Source organism: Rhinatrema bivittatum, chromosome 8 (assembly GCF_901001135.1).
Source record: "Rhinatrema bivittatum chromosome 8, aRhiBiv1.1, whole genome shotgun sequence".
In the NCBI taxonomy this organism is placed as follows: Eukaryota; Metazoa; Chordata; class Amphibia; order Gymnophiona; family Rhinatrematidae; genus Rhinatrema; species Rhinatrema bivittatum.
This window is the reverse complement of record NC_042622.1, coordinates 270,831,675-270,847,606: the sequence shown is the minus strand read 5'-3', so window position 1 is coordinate 270,847,606 and position 15,932 is coordinate 270,831,675. Positions and strand designations below refer to the sequence as shown.

At 46.2% G+C, this 15,932-nt stretch overlaps 1 protein-coding gene across 2 annotated transcripts in view; it reads left to right on the top strand.

Annotated features, from left to right (window-relative positions):
• The first annotated feature begins 216 nt into the window (after nt 1-216).
• Nucleotides 217-15,932, top strand: part of LOC115096378 (FYN-binding protein 1-like) — a 139,577-nt gene continuing 123,861 nt past the window's right edge. For both annotated transcript variants that reach the window (XM_029610885.1, XM_029610884.1), the window contains exon 1: nt 217-584. In XM_029610885.1, the coding sequence (XP_029466745.1) occupies nt 582-584 (3 nt within the window). In that variant the 5' untranslated portion in view covers nt 217-581. The remainder of the gene's footprint in view (nt 585-15,932) is intronic.

The window sequence follows — 15,932 nt, the reverse complement described above, 5'->3', positions numbered from 1 at the left end:
CTGCGCATTATAATGTAAGAAGGCAGCACTGGTAGCAGCTTCCTAAGGCAAATTATTCCCGAGTTCATTTACAGTGACAGTCTTTAATAAAAAAAATAAAAATATATATATATAGCGACGGTCGTTCGCTTTTAAAGTAAATCTGCATCTCCCCGCCTCCCAGACCTGCCCTTCTGGCCACCTGCCCTCATGTTCCCTTCTCTGCGAGGTGGAAACCTCAGAGAGCAGGAGGAAACTGCCAGGCACTGAATTAGTAAAAAAAACCAAAAGAGAGAGAGCCCTTGCTTTCTGGTAAAGGTGTTCCTCCCTGAACAAAGCCGGCAGCAGCTGCTGACACTTCCTGAAGTTACACACACACACACGCAACTAATTTCTCCTCTGCCAGCAAGACCAGGAACTATACAGAGACAGAATTAGTTTTCTGGCCAGAAGAACTAAAAAAAAAAAATAAAAATCCTACAACATGCCCATTGGAAGCAGAGGAACGTCAGACGCCTTGTGTTTGCCATTCCAGACCAGAGCTCGAATACTTTAAACCTAGAGGACGTAAGAGCCAGAGAAAGAACTCCGGAGGAAAAGCAATGGTAAGTGCATTCCTTTCCTTCTCCCTGGCAGGGAGACCTCCTCCTCGACAAAATTGTTTCTGTGAGATGATTACTCAGGGTTTTATTTAGTGGGAAGAAGTAGAGATGTGTGTATATGTATTGGGTGTATATGGGTGTGTGTGTATGGGCATGTGTGTGTGTGTATGTATGGGTGTATGTGTGTGTGTGTATGTATGGGTGTATATGTGTGTGTATATGTATTGGGTGTATATGGGTGTGTGTGTGCATGGGCGTGTGTGTGTATATATGTATGGGTATATATGTTCGTGTGTGTGTATGTATGGGTGTATATGTGTGTGTGTATATGTATGGGTATATATGTGTGCGTGTATGTGTGTATATGTATGAGTGAATATGTGCGTGTATGTGTGTATATGTATGAGTGAATATGTGTGTGTGTGTGTGTATATATGTATGGGTGTATATGTGTGTGTGTGTATATGTTTGGGTATATATGGACGTGTGTGTGTATATGTATGGGTATATATGTGTGCGTGCGTGTGTGATTGTGTGTATATGTATGGGTGAATATGTGTGTATGTGTATATATATGTATGGGTGTATTTGTGTGTGTGTGTGTGTGTGTATATGTATGGGTGTGTGTGTGTATATGTATGGGTGAATATGTGTGTATGTGTATATATATGTATGGGTGTATATGTGTGTGTGTGTGTATATGTGTGGGTGAATATGTATGGGTGAATATGTGTGTATGTGTGTATATATATGTATGGGTGAATATGTGTGTATGTGTGTATATATATGTATGGGTGAATATGTGTGTATGTGTATATATGTATGGGTGTATATGTGTGTGTGTGTATATGTATATGTGTGTGTGTGTGTATATATGTATGGGTGTATGTGTGTGTGTATATGTATGGGTGTATGTGTGTGTATATATGTATGGGTGTATGTGTGTGTGTGTATGGGTGAATATGTATGGGTGAATATGTGTGTATGTGTATATATATGTATGGGTGTGTGTGTGTGTATATATGTATGGGTATATATGGGCGTGTGTGTGTATGTATGGGTGTATGGGTGTATATGTATGGGTGAATATGTGTGTGTGTATATATATGTATGTGTGTATATGTGTGTGTGTGTATATGTTTGGGTATATATGGGCATGTGTGTGTGTATATGTATGGGTACATATGTGTGCGTGCGTGTGTGATTGTGTGTATATGTATGGGTGAATATGTGTGTATGTGTATATATATGTATGGGTGTGTGTGTGTATATATGTATGGGTGTGTGTGTATATGTATGGGTGTAGATGTGTGTATGTGTGTGTGTATATGTATGGGTGTAGATGTGTGTATGTGTGTGTGTATATGTATGGGTGTATATGTGTGTATGTGTATATATATATGTATGGGTGTATATGTGGGTGTATATGTGTGTGTATATATATGTATGGGTGTGTGTGTGTGTGTGTATATGTGTGGGTGAATATGTATGGTGGTGTGGGTGTATATGTGTGTGTATATATATGTATGGGTGTGTGTGTGTGTATATGTGTGGGTGAATGTATGGGTGTGTGTATATGTGTGGGTGAATATGTATGGGTGAATATGTGTGTATGTGTATATATATGTATGGATGTGTGTGTGTGTGTGTGTATATATGTATGGGTGTATATATGTGTGTGTGTATATATGTATGGGTGTGTGTGTGTGTATATGTGTGGGTGAATATGTATGGGTGTATATGTGTGTGTGTGTGTATATATGTATGGGTGTGTGTGGGTGTGTGGTGTGTGTGTGTGGACTGCCTACCCCAATAGGCTACAGAATAGCATTGATTAAGAGCCCAGTTTGTGCGAAACTGGGAGAAGTGTTTGCTCTGGCAAGGGAGCCGGACATCCTACCAGCAAACATAACAGGGCTTCCCTTAACTAGAGGGGGGGTCCCTATGGAAAGAAGGCGCACACACACACACACACACATACATACACACACACACACACACACACACATATATATACACACACACACACGGTTGCATTCTCTGCGCCCCGCAGAGCACAAGGGACGTGCAAGGCAAACCAGCAGATTCCTACCAAGGGTTCGAAGATGCTGTGTTTGCAAGACGACCAAACCACAGAGGAGCACACTGTCCAGGACGGGAGGTTCTTAGGCAGGGGTCTGAGCGTGTTGCTATGGGGGTATAATCCTTGCAGACGAGTGCTTAGGGTGGGTAAAATGACTTGGCTGAAAACTGTGCTGGCAGTGCCCACCCTCCCTTTTCCCCAGCTAGGGACATGTTCTGTCTTTCACAGCTCATATCATTTCAAGGCATTCCCAGGGGCAAGTTTAGGTCACTTTCCCAAGAAGCTGCGCCATTTTTGCCCCTGGGCGATTGCCTGCGCCAATAGGGAGCGCGATGAGCGAAGTTAATTTTAGCACAAGGGAGGGGCCCGATGTAATAAGCCGGGCCAGGCCCGCCACAGGTTTCCGCACGCGCTAATCCCATGCGCGCACGTCGTGACACGGCTGGCGTGGAAGAGACGCGCGCGCGAACCTGCTCAAAAAGAAAAAAAAAGCCGTCGTCGGCTTAGTGCGAGGCCGTGCTGATGCCATGTAACGAAGGCGATTGACTGTTCTCGGGCAACGCAGAGAGCCGCGCTGGCGTCAGTGCGGGGTTTTTTTTTTTAAGTGGGGTTTTTCAGCGCAGGAGTGAAGTGTGAGCGCCTGTCTGGAGGTCGAAAAAAGTAGGCAGAAGCCAGAAGAGAGGTCGGAGAGGGAAAAAGGCACCCGTCAGGAATGCTGACTGCTTTGGTAGCCCCTTCCAAATCTCTGCTGCATTTCCCCCGCTCACCGGCACCCGCCGTTATAGCTCCCGCGCGGTCTGTGCCGGATCATGAAGGGGTTACACGTTCGGTCCCACTCCCGGACCGCTAACTCACTCCTGTCTTTAAAGGCTTTCAACCAAGGATCCAGTCGTGGGTCAGCGCATGGACGCGGGCTTATGCTTGGCTTATTTCCCAGGGCCTTCAGCGTGAGTTTTTAGCATGCATATCGGCATGGATATTTGTTTTGCGTGGGTTTTCTGCACGCATCTCATTTGTAAGCGGGAAGCGCCTGCGTTTGCCGTGCGCCAATTTCACGGTGGGTCTTGGTACTTTGTCCCCGTGGTTTGTGGCTGCTAAGTTTCTAAGAGAAGCAATATGGGTGGTTTTGCCTTTAAAAAAAATGTAGCTGCAGTGTGCATGGGCTGAAATTGCCCACATCCCCATTGCAAAGAACGTTGGCCATTCAAAATCGTCCCCCCCCCCATCCCATACTCCTTCCCCCCACCCCATGTGTACTTCTGGGACTTCTTGCCTGGCGTGGATAGGTCCAACGTGTTAACATCTGCTGTGGGTAATTCCAAGGTGCAGTTTCTGCTCTGGGTAGTTCCGGGATTTGATTCTGCTGTGGGTGTTGTGGGGTGTAAGGTTTCACGTTTGTAGGTCAGGAACAAAACGTCTGTCTGGTGTGCTTTGTAGTTCTGGCTATTCTGGCATGTAATGTCCAATGTGTGTATAATTCTGGGAGGTAATAATATCTGGTATGTGTTGCTCTGGGGTGTAATTAATTGTGTGTTATAGCTCTTGGATATAAAATCAGTAGTAAGTATGCATTGGAGCGTAATCTCTGTGATTTTAACAGAAACGAATTGAGAAACTGGCCAGCAGTTAAGGAAACACTAGTAAGACTGGTAGTGTTTCAGAGAGAGTTTCCAGCAATTTGTACCCAATAAATGTTTATACTCTGGACAGAGTCTGAAATTTATATTTTTAAAGGTTGTACGCCCTCCTTAAATTTTTTTTTTCAAACAGCTCCTATATATATATATATATATATATATATATATATATATATATATATCTATATTTTATTTTTTTTTATTTTTTTTTTTGCCATGTTTATGTGATTTAGAATTGTTGCCTTGTTTTCTATTGATCCTTTTCTGCTGGTGGGTTAGCTGCGCACATCCATTCGGGGTTTTTTCGGGTGGGGGGGGGGGGTGTGTGTGTGATAGATTTTCAATGCGGTACTTAACTGCTGAGTTAGGTGTGTAATTTCAAAAATTTCACAAAAACAAACCTGCTTGTCAGAAAATACGTGCCAGAATTGACTTTTGAAGGTCGGGTTCCACATTAGGCTAAATGTCCACGTGCAACTTTATCTGCTGCAGAATAAGACAAAAATATGCACATAAGTCAGCATTTTATTTCCGCACATAATTTTCAAGAATTCACATTCTACATATAAATCTTTAACAAGCTGTCAGAACCTGAGCCACTAGAAAGAGTGGGCGAGATAGGCACTCAACCAGGGTGCCAGGCCAGGGGTAGAGAAGCAAGAGGGGAGGATATTGGCAGTGACAGAAATATTCTTATGCACTTTGGGCCGGATTTTCAAAAGGTAACGCTTGTAAATCCAGAGGATTCACGTGCGTAACTGGTCTTACGCATGCCGGGCCTATTTTCAAAAGGCCTGGCAACGCGCGTAAAGCCCTGGGATGCATGTAAGTCCCGGGGCTCGCAAAAAGGGGCGGGGAGGGGCAGTCCGAGGGGCGGGGTGGCGTCAGAGGCTTGCGTGCTGGCAGTCGGCCAGCGCATACAACTTCAGCCCCAGGGCCGATGTCGTGTGAACGACATAGGTGAAAACTGTACTCTGTCGGCCGGATTTTAAATGCCCTGCGTGCGTAAATCCGGCCGGATTTACACGCGCAGGGCCCTCGCGTGCCGGCGCGCCTATTTTGCATAGGCCGCCGGCGCGCGCAGAGCCCCGGGACATGCGTAAGTCCCGGGGCTTCGTAAAAGGGGCGTTTCGGGGGCATTCCGTAAATGACGCGGCATTTCGGGGACATGACGCGGCGTTTTGGGGGCGGGCCCCAGCCCGGGGGCGTGGTCGAGGCCTCCGGACCAGCCCCCGGGTCGGGTGATGGCGCGCCAGCAGCCCGCTGGCGCGCACAGATTTACATCTGCTTTCAGCAGGCGTAAATCTGCCAACAAAGGTAAGGGGGGGTTTAGATAGGGCCGGGGGGGGGGGGGAGGGTAGGTAGGGAAAGGGAGGGGAAGGTGGGGGGAGGGCGAAGGAAAGTTCCCTCCGAGGCCGCTCCGCACGCTGGGCTATGTGCACCCCCTTGCACGCGCCGACCCCGGATTTTATAAGATACGCGTGGCTACGTGCGTATCTTATAAAATCCACCGTACTTTTGTTCACACCTGGTGTGCGAACAAAAGTACGCGCTCGCGCAAAATTATAAAATCCACCCCTGTGTGTCCAAGCAGTCAGAATTTTCACCGTTGAAAACTGGGATCCCTATTGCTAATGTGCAGCTGCGTTTTTCCAAGAGGACTCTTCCCCAGCTGGCCATTTTATCAGATACAGACCCTTGCCCCTCAGCCATCAAGAGTATTATTTAGCCCCATGACAGTCCTGATCAAAATCCCCGGGTCTCCTACATAATCCCCTGGAATATACCTTTTTGAAGCAAGTAAACTACATGTTTAATTTTAGATGACTCAAAATCCACATTGAGCACACAGGGTCATAACTCCTTATTTTGTGCATCTGGGTCCCAACTAAGCTTCTGAAAACAGGACCCCTCTATGTACGTCTGCAGAGCAATATCTACTGTAGGTAGCTCCAAGGCATAAAGTTGGGCAGGGAGTAAGGTCTGATGTGTGTAAGGTTGGAGCATAATATCTGATATTGGTGCTTTTGGAGTGTCTCATGCAAATAGCACTGGAACATTTATTTATTTAGTAAAATTTATGAATCGCCTTCCAGACTCCAAAGAATCACCCAACGCAATGTACAAAATTAAAACAAATGCAATAAAAACAAAAACAAAGAGGATAAACCAGGAATTAATACAAAGAACAATGCAAAACTCTTCTCCACCAACATCAACAACTTAACCGAATGTCAGAGAAATGACGGCGCATTCATTTTACAACTTCCGCATTTCTGACATCATCAGCCACGTTTTTAACTTCTTCCAAAAAGTCTAAAGGTAAATCATTCCACATCTTTCGCACCACTGTAGAGAATGCTCTGTTCTGAAATTTAAACTAACGAAAAGCCTCCACTGAGGGGAGCCGAAGTTGGCCATTGATACTGTGATCGTAACAATCTATTAGGTTTAGCCCAGCAAACTCAATTATTTATTTATTTGAAGCTTTTTTTTAAACCAAAATTAGTAGCAACATCATATCGGTTTACATTAGAACTAAAGGTTGAAGGTTTACAAATAACAGGTTGCGGGGATGGAAGGAACCAAGGTGCACAAAGGAGCTGAGAAAGCAAGCAGAGAAAGCTGCTGAAAGTAAAGGCATAACAGTTGCAAAAAGGAACATAGCAACAATGAAACAGTAAGAGTATGAAAGTGTAACAATGTAACTGAAAGATATACAATGCTAAATGTCTTTATACAAGGGTCTGGATGGGGTGTTGGAGAAAGAGGGCAGGAACCTAATGTGGGTAGGCTTGTTTGAAGAGCCAGGTCTTCAAATTAGTTTTGAATCTAGTAGCGCTCGGCTCAAGTCGAAGGGTCGTAGGTAGTGTATTCCAGAGTGTGGGTCCGGCTCGTTCCCTGGTAGATGTAAGGTGTGCTTTTTCTTTAGGGGAGGGTACATGGAGGGTCCCTTTGTTGGTGGTTCTAGTGGGGCAGATGCGAGTATATTGGAAAGGTTCGTCTAGCCTGTCGGAGTTGTGGGTGTACATGGCTTTGTGTATAATATTAAGGGTTTTGTAGAGGATGCAAGAGGGGATTGGGAGCCAATGTAAATCCTTGAGGATGGGGGTGATGTGTTCCTGTTTACGAGTGTTGGGGATAGTCCTAGTTATGTAAATGAGGGGGACATGGTCCTCTCAAACTTTTGAATGCCAGCACTAAGACGGTAACTTTCAAAGCGGTGCACGGGCGCACATTGGCACATGCGTGTCAGCGAGAGCCCAGGGACGCCACAGTTTTATAACTTGCACACCCATTATGCACGTACATTATAAAATAACCTGACGACACGCTCACGTGCACCCAACTTTAAGTGGGCACACGCCTAGGCGTGCATATCCCGATTCTACCACATAGGTTAGAGTATTTTACAATAGGAGCACATCCACACCATTGCCAGTTCCAACAGTTCATCTACCAGTTTGCTAGGTCCTCCAAAACCCCTGGTTTGATAGCCTGCACTCCCTACAGTCACCCCAGACCCTTTAAACCTGGTAGAAATAGCTAATTTCTTTTATTCTTTTTACACCTCCTCCACAGCAGAAGTAAAGTTTTGTGATGGTGGACCTGAGTTGCCCGTTAGGGTGTGTAAAATTTTATGCACACATCTCTTGGCTGTGCCCTGAAACATCCATGCCCCACTCACACCACGTGCCTTTTTGAATCGAAGAAAGATGTGCGTGTTACTGGAACTACGCACGCATCTGGGCTGATCTTAAAATTCAGTGGGCATGTGCGAGCCTGACTTGTGCACGCAGCTCCTGATTTTGGTGCACGCCGGGCTTATAAAATTCACTTTTAAGATTTTAAACTTGCAATGCAGTTTAATGATGAAGCTTCCGGAGCAGTGGAACTGCTGGTGGTGTTCTCAGGCAACCCAAAACTACTCTGGCTGCCATGTTCGGGATTACTTGTAAACGCTGGGTAATTACATCTGGCAACCGCCAATAAACTGCATTGCAATAATCAATTATAGCTACAACCAAGGCATAGGTCACAAATTTTAGAGCCTGATAATTCGAAAAAGGATGCATCTGTCTAACCAATCTAATGCGAACATAAGACATCCTGAGCACTGCTGAGACTTGTTGTTCTAAATACAAGTGACTGTCCAATCAGACACTGAAGGACCTTCATGGTATCAACAGCTGTTACCTTTAGCCCCTCAATAAGCAAGCAAATTTTTTTTAGCATCTTCCCAATTTGTAATACTTTCGCCTTTTTAGAATTTAGGACCAATTTACTTTTTTTCAACCAAACACTTAGGGCCAGATTTTCGAACCTACGTGCAGGCATAGATTTGTGCGCACAACCCATTTTGCCCCGTCCCTTTTGTCGAGCCCCGGGACATACGCGCAGCTTTCCTCCGTTCCCTCCAAGGCCGCTCTGAAATTGGAGCGGCCTCGGAGGGAACTTTCCTTCCGCCCCCACCTTCCCCTCCCTTCCCCTACCTAACCCACCCCCTAGCCCTACCTAAAACCCCCCCCCCCCCATACCTTTATCTTATAAGTTGCACCTGCCTTTGGGCAGGCGTAGATTGTGTGCGCTGGCCAACAGCCGGCCTGCGATCCCGGGCACAGCAGCAAATGGAAATAGGCTTGGCGCACGCAGGAGCAGGGATTCATGGTTACGCGCGTAATATACACACGTGAACCCTTTTAAAATCCGCCCCAAAATGATCAAATCAGTTCCCCAAAGGGTGTCATGTAGATGTTAAAAAGTAGGGGTGAAAGAGAGGATCCCCTGTGACCTAGCCTTTAAAAAATTGGTCACCCACTGCACAGGAAGATCCTCTAAACCCAACTCTTTACAACATGCTTTCAATATAGTATGGGCCACCAAGTCAAAAGTACTAGATAAATCCAACGAAACAGTCAGGGTGGTAAATCCTTTATCTAACTCCTGCAAAGTTACATCCATCAAATCCACCATGATTATTTCGGTACGACAGCCCCGCCTAAACCCAGCCTAGGTGCAAGCCAATTTCCTCCCAGTTCCAAGAACTCAGATAACTGAGCTGTAACAAAGGGGAGATTTGCTACTGGTCTATAATTAGCACAGTCTCTAGGATCAAGGTCTTCCTTTTTTTTTAAACTGGAGTTACTACCTACTACTACAGTTTTCAAAACTTCTGGAACCTTGCTTCAAGCATTGAAAAATGTATGAATTTCCACAAATCCTGCAAGATTGAATCAGGAAAACCTTCTCAACAAATACAAAGGGAAGGACGTAGAAGAAAAATCCCATTTTTTTACTTTCTTCATGAAAAACCTGAATCCCATGACCGGTGTCAAATTTTTCAATGTGAGCTGTGAACCTAAGTCCCCCACCCTAATGCTAATATTCTTTCACATTTCCATTACCCACGATTGGACTATTTCTCATCTCATTATCCATCCTCAGAATTATCTCCTCCCCAACATCTCTTGACAGGCCCCTGCTGCAAATTGTGTGTCTTCTCCTCAAAATAATAGACTGTTTAGCAGAGGTACTCCTGGGGTACAAGGATCTGGTTCTGATTTCCCTAGGAAAAGGCGGAACTACATCTCCATGTGCTGTTACCCACAGGAAGGGATCTTACTTCACAGCAGAGAGAATTTCCTTTCAGATTGTGCAAGAAGAAGACGATGCAAAGAGATGGAGCACTGTGTTCCTTCATGAACAGTTTAGTTGCAAATAACCTCCAGTCTTTCTGATCAGTGACTATGACAACAGAGTCTGTGTTCTCACAACAGGAAGGGAAAATGAGAAGAATAAAGGGGCCCCTGTGGTTTTTCATCTGCCTTCCTAGTCAGTACTTCTTTAGGCTTCTTTGAGATTCAAGGGCAACGTCCTGGTGCAGGATCAAAGCCTAAGGAAGAGAGCGGGTTGCCCTGAAGATGCTTAAACGGTTCTCATTTTGCAGTTGTCGTACTAGATGTTTACAATTCAAATGGAATGCATTTCAAAAGGCGTTCGCTCTCATTTGAGGCAATATTGAACGACTACAAAATTGCTGTGTGGACTCCAGACCTTGGAGCCAGCACATGTCTCCTCCACTGGGAAGATGTAAGGTGCTCAGAGGAGCCAAATAGCCCAGTTACGTTGTACATTTTAGCCTTTTTTGACACCTAAATTCCCCCTCTATTGAAACTACAGCGGACTAAAAGTAACGATTTACCATCTTCTACAGCCCGAGTTCCAAACAGTGCCTTTAGCATCTACAGACCTCAAACGTTGCTAACCTGTTTGGAAAGTATTAAAGATTGGCATTGCAGGAGGAGTTTAAAGGGCTCTTTTTGAAATCCAAATTGTTCCAGTTCTCTCCCTACCCACCCCACTCCCAGCTATCCTAAGTCCAGCTTTCTCTGTATAGCCCACATAGGGTGGAGTATTGATTGAAGTTATCACCATGATCAGCCCTGAGGCTTTCAACGCCTTAAGATCACCCTAAATCAACACAGCTCCTTCCTGCCCGATCCTTTTTCTTACACGAGCCTTCCTCTTCCCAAGTCTAACCCTCCCCAACTTTTATCCCACAGCAAATCCAAGCCAAACAATTTCACTGCTCCCATTTCCCACCCTCCCTTCTGACCTGTCCTTTGCAGTTGAGACATTTGTTCCTCTGTCACAATTCTGAGTCTTTTATTTCGCTCATCTGTGTGTTCTCACTAGGTTGTAAGTACCATGGAGCAGGAGCTATACCTTGTGCGTGTCTGCACAGTGCAGTCTATGCCTTGTAGCACCATATACATGAAAGTAATGGGAAATTATTCCTCACCTGATAAATAAGTCACAACTTTTATTTCAGAACCTTCTCTTCCTCCTTCTAGCAAAGGGTAAATCCCTTAGCCCTGACCCCTGATCTCATGCTCCCTATCTACTTCTTACAATGGAATTCACCTGCCCTTTCTTTCCTCATTCTTTGCTTCTGCTCTCTCTCTAATGCATGAGAGAGATTTGAATATAATGGAGATGTTGTGTTTGTGGCATTGTATTTGGTTGCTGTGGAGATGACTCCGCCCATGGGGAGGGGCCCCGTGGGGAACCACAGCGATAGGCTAAACTCAGATAGCAGACACAGAATGAATGGAAGGCTTTATTGTACTGCTGTAGATAGATTGTATAAAGCAGGAAGGTAAGGCACTGAGGTCTCGAGGTGCCAATATGTTCAACAGTCTCAGATGTAGAATCTCACCCAGATGTTCAAGAGAGGTGGGGACCCGCGGTGTGGGCAACGCCGAGCCTGGTGGGTGGAGTTGGAGCACCGGATCGTAGAGGTACTCACAGGAGTGTAGGCATCTTCCTGGTAGTGAGATGGTGGACCGAAGGTCTGTGGTACAGGATACATAGACTGGTAGGCCCTCGAGGAGCGAGTACCTGATAGTCCGGAGATCCTGAAAAGAAAAGAAGAGAGAGAGACCCCCAATGAGCGGTTGTCTCAGTTAGTAGAGGCCACAAAGTGTGATGGAAGCAAGAGACCCCCGAGGAGCGGGTGTCTTGAGCTTCTGAAGGAGCGAGGCCTTTGGAGTGTAGAGTGGCGTCTAAGCGAGCAGCTTAGACCGGTCAGAGTAGCTTAAACCGAAGTCCTTGCTAACTCAGGTGGTAGCGAAGCAGAGGCTTTAAATACCCAGAGGTATTGACGTCATGCGGTGGGGACGCCCCCGAGGTTCCCGCCATGATGTGTATTTGAGCGTAGGAGATGTGCGCGCGCACCCTAGGAGGCCACGGGATTGAGCATTGCGGACTGGAACGCCCATGCTAGGTTGGAGACGCCGAGGCACTCTGCACCGGAGGCAGCCATCTTGCCCAGGGAGGAGGAAAAGGGAAGAAAAGAGGTAAGGCAGAGCGGTCGCAGCTGTCTGTACATGCAAATCTGTCTGATACATATTCACTGCAGACATCCTGAAAACCAGACTGGCTGAGCGGGTCCAGTAGACTGGGTTGAGAACCTTTGCTCCTAATAATGAGCTCTCCACCACACCTGCACTTTCACCGAGTTTGGTGGAGCGTTTTCCTTCGGCGTGGGAGTGTGAGGACCTGCTTCTCTACACAGGTTCTTGCAGGCAAATGTGGAGAAGTGTGGGACAAGAACAGGCGGTCGCTGGAGCATCCTCTGAACGGGGCAGTGCTTGCTAGCACTAACCATGAGGGAAACAAAAGCCCTGGGCATGTTAGTCAAGATTAAGCCACTTTGATAAGTTTTGATAAAGCAGGCCACAACAGCTTGTCACAGAAGTGGTATCAGAGGAAATGCAAACAAAGTATTGGGGAGTGTGCCACCTATCTCCCTGGTACGGGTAGCGACTGACTGATAAACAGGGCAAGGACCCAGAGTCACTGGCTGCAGCACTGCACTAGGGTATAGTAAGTCCACTCCGTTGACCTCCCCCCTCCCCCTCCCCCTCCCCCAGTAGTAAAAAAAACAACAAAAACCCCAGTAATCCCTTAGTTGTTTTCGGCTGTGACTGGCAGTGTTATTTTCTCACAGCAAACAGGTGCAATGTGTGAGTATAAAGGTTGATTTTTACATTCCCTTCCTATTTTTTTCTTAATAAATAAATTAAAGCTTTTGATACGGACCTACACAGGAGGTTCTTGAATAAAATGAGGACCTTGGGTGGTGGCAGTGGATTACTAACTGGGATGACTGACAGAGCCCAACCTGTCTGGTAAATGGAACCTGCTCTGACTAGAGAACAGTATTAAGCGGATCACATCAAGAATCAGTTTTGGGACCGGTTCTGTTTACTATCTCCGTGAGCAACATTGCGGAGGAGTTAGAAGGAAAGGTTTGCCTTTTTGTGGATGGTACTAAGATCTGCAACAGAATTAAGAAAAAAATATGAAGGGAATGTAAAAATCAACCTTTATACTCACACATTGCACCTGCTTGCTGTGAGAAAATAACACTGCCAGTCACAGGGATTACTGGGTTGTTTGTTTTTTTTTACTACTGGGGGAGGGGGAGGTCAACGGAGTGGACTTACTGTTCCCTAGTGCAGTGCGGCAGCTGGTCAGTCAGGTAGTCCGAGGTTCTGTGTCCTTGCCTGAAGAAGTAGAGAAAATGAAAAGCAGTTTGAGAAAACTTGAAGGGTGGTTGAAGATTTGACAGCTGGGATTCAATGCCAAGAAGTGCAGAGTCGTGCACCTGGGGAGCAGTATGATGGGGGCCAAAGACCCCCATCAGTCTGGCAGTCTGAAGGCAGTGAAACAATGTGACAAGGCGATAGCTAAAGCCAGAAGGATTCTGGGCTGGATAGAGAGAGGAATAGCGAGTAAGAAAAGGGAAGTGATTATCCCCTTGTACAGGTCCTTGGTGAGACCTCACCTGGAGTACTGTGTTCAGGTCTGGAGACCGTATCTCCGAAGAGACAGAGACAGGATGGAGGCGGTCCAGAGAAGGGTGACCAAAAAGGTGGAGGGTCTTCATCGAATGACATGAGGAGAGATTGAAGAATCTAAATATGTACACCCTGGAGGAAAGGAGGAGCAGAGGTGATATGATACAGACCTTCAGATACTTGAAAGGTTTTAATGATCCAAAGACAACGACAAACCTTTTCCGAAGGAAAAAAATCAGCAGAACCAGGGGTCACGATTTGAAGCTCCAGGGAGGAAGACTCAGAACCAATGTCAGGAAGTATTTCTTCACGGAGAGGGTGGTGGATGCCTGGAATGCCCTCTCGGAAGAGGTGGTTAAGACGAGAACAGTTAATGAATTTGAAAGGGCATGGGACAAACACTGCGGATCGTTAAAGGCTTGAAGAAAGGGCTGGTGTAACATTCTGCATGGGGGTAACTTGCACGGCGCGGCAGTTACTAGCATAAGCTAATTGCGGGGCAGACTAGATGGACCATTTGGTCTTTAACTGCCATCATTTCTATGTTACTAGGTTATGTAATTGTTTAACTCTTGCCTGCTGCCTTTTCTCACACTCAGTTTTGCCATGTGAAAAAGGCTCCTGAAGGAATAAAATAAAATGTTTAAAGACAAAGTTAATAATGTTGAAAATAATGGTAAAGGGCAGGGGATGGCACATCTTTTTTATGAGCTATGAAGATGATGTGAAATTTGTGGGCATCACAGAGGATAACTTCAGGAAAGAGTAGAGCAGGAAACTACAAAGCAGAATAAAAAGTGGCAAGAAATACTAGTGGAGAATAAAGCAAATGAGCTGGGCTCAGTATGGCATCTCTTATCTTATGTTCACTTCCCTGCCTGTCTAGTTCTTCTTGCCCACCCCACACTCCGAGGCTGGTGCCAGTGCAAAACTTCAAAAGTGCCAGGTCCTTAGGGCTCCTTCCTCCCCTAGCCAGTTGGGTTGTCATGATTATGCCTATTCATTTGCGTGCACTGCCTCTAATGTATGCAAATATATAGGGGTAGATTTTATAAAAGTATGCCCGTGAGTAGTTTTGTTTGCGCACCAGGCGCAAACAAAAGTACGCCGGATTTTAATAGATACGCGCGTATCCTTTAAAATCCGGGGTCGGCGCACGCAAGGCTGCCCAAAATCGGCAGCCTGCACGCGCTGAGCCGCGCAGCCTGCCTCCGTTCCCTCCGAGGCCACACCGAAATCGGAGCGGCCTCAGAGGGAACTTTCCTTCCACCCCCCTGCACCTTCCCCTCCCTAACCCATCGACCCAGCCCTATCTAACCCCCCCTACCTTTGTTAGAAAAGTTACGCCTGGCCTGGGAGCGGTGTCGGAGGCCTTGGCCACGCCCCTGAAATGCCCCTGGGCCTGAACCATGCCCGCGGCCACGCCCCCAAATGTCGCACCACTGCGACACGCCCCCCTAGAAAAGCCCCGGGACTTACGCGCATCCCGGGGCTTGCGCGCACCACCGAGCCTATTCAACATAGGCTCGGCGCGCGCAGGGGGAGGTTGGGGCAGGTTTTCTGGGGGTACATGTGTATCTTACCCATGTACCCCTTTGAAAATCTGCCCCATAATTTGCTATGAATATCCTGAAAACCCAATTGGCTAGTGGGCAAGGAGATGGGGGTGCAAGGAATGATTTGGGTCCAGGCTGGATCCACAGTCATCGCCCCTTTCACACATGGGGGACCCAGCATAGACGTGTGTATGGCCTCCCACGATACATGCTCCCTTTCTAAACAGGAAGCACCTGGGCAAGGAGGTGGGCCAGCGGAGGCACCTTGAGTGCCAGAACCCCTGTTGTGTCCCCATGCTAATAAACAGGTTGATGCAATACTGGTGTGCGTTAAACGGGCGCTCATGACTGAGCGCCCACTCCCTTAACATGCTTTGATCCACCTCTCCCGGGTGCCTGATTTAATATTTAAAACGGGTGCTGCGGTAAAAAGGGGGTGCTAGGGGAAATTGTGCCCCCAGGAGAGGTGGTGGTGGTCAGGTTATTTTATTTTATTTTATTTATTTATTTAGTCAGATTTATATACCGACTTTCAAATTCATATCAAGTCGGTTTACAATAGCAAGATCAAAAGCAATCAAATCACCAAACACATTACATAAATTAACACCCAATACATCCTAAATTAATTACTATCCTAGGACAGTAATTGCAATTCACTATTCTCATCACAATTTAAAAAATATCATAAATTGATTTTAAAAATAAAT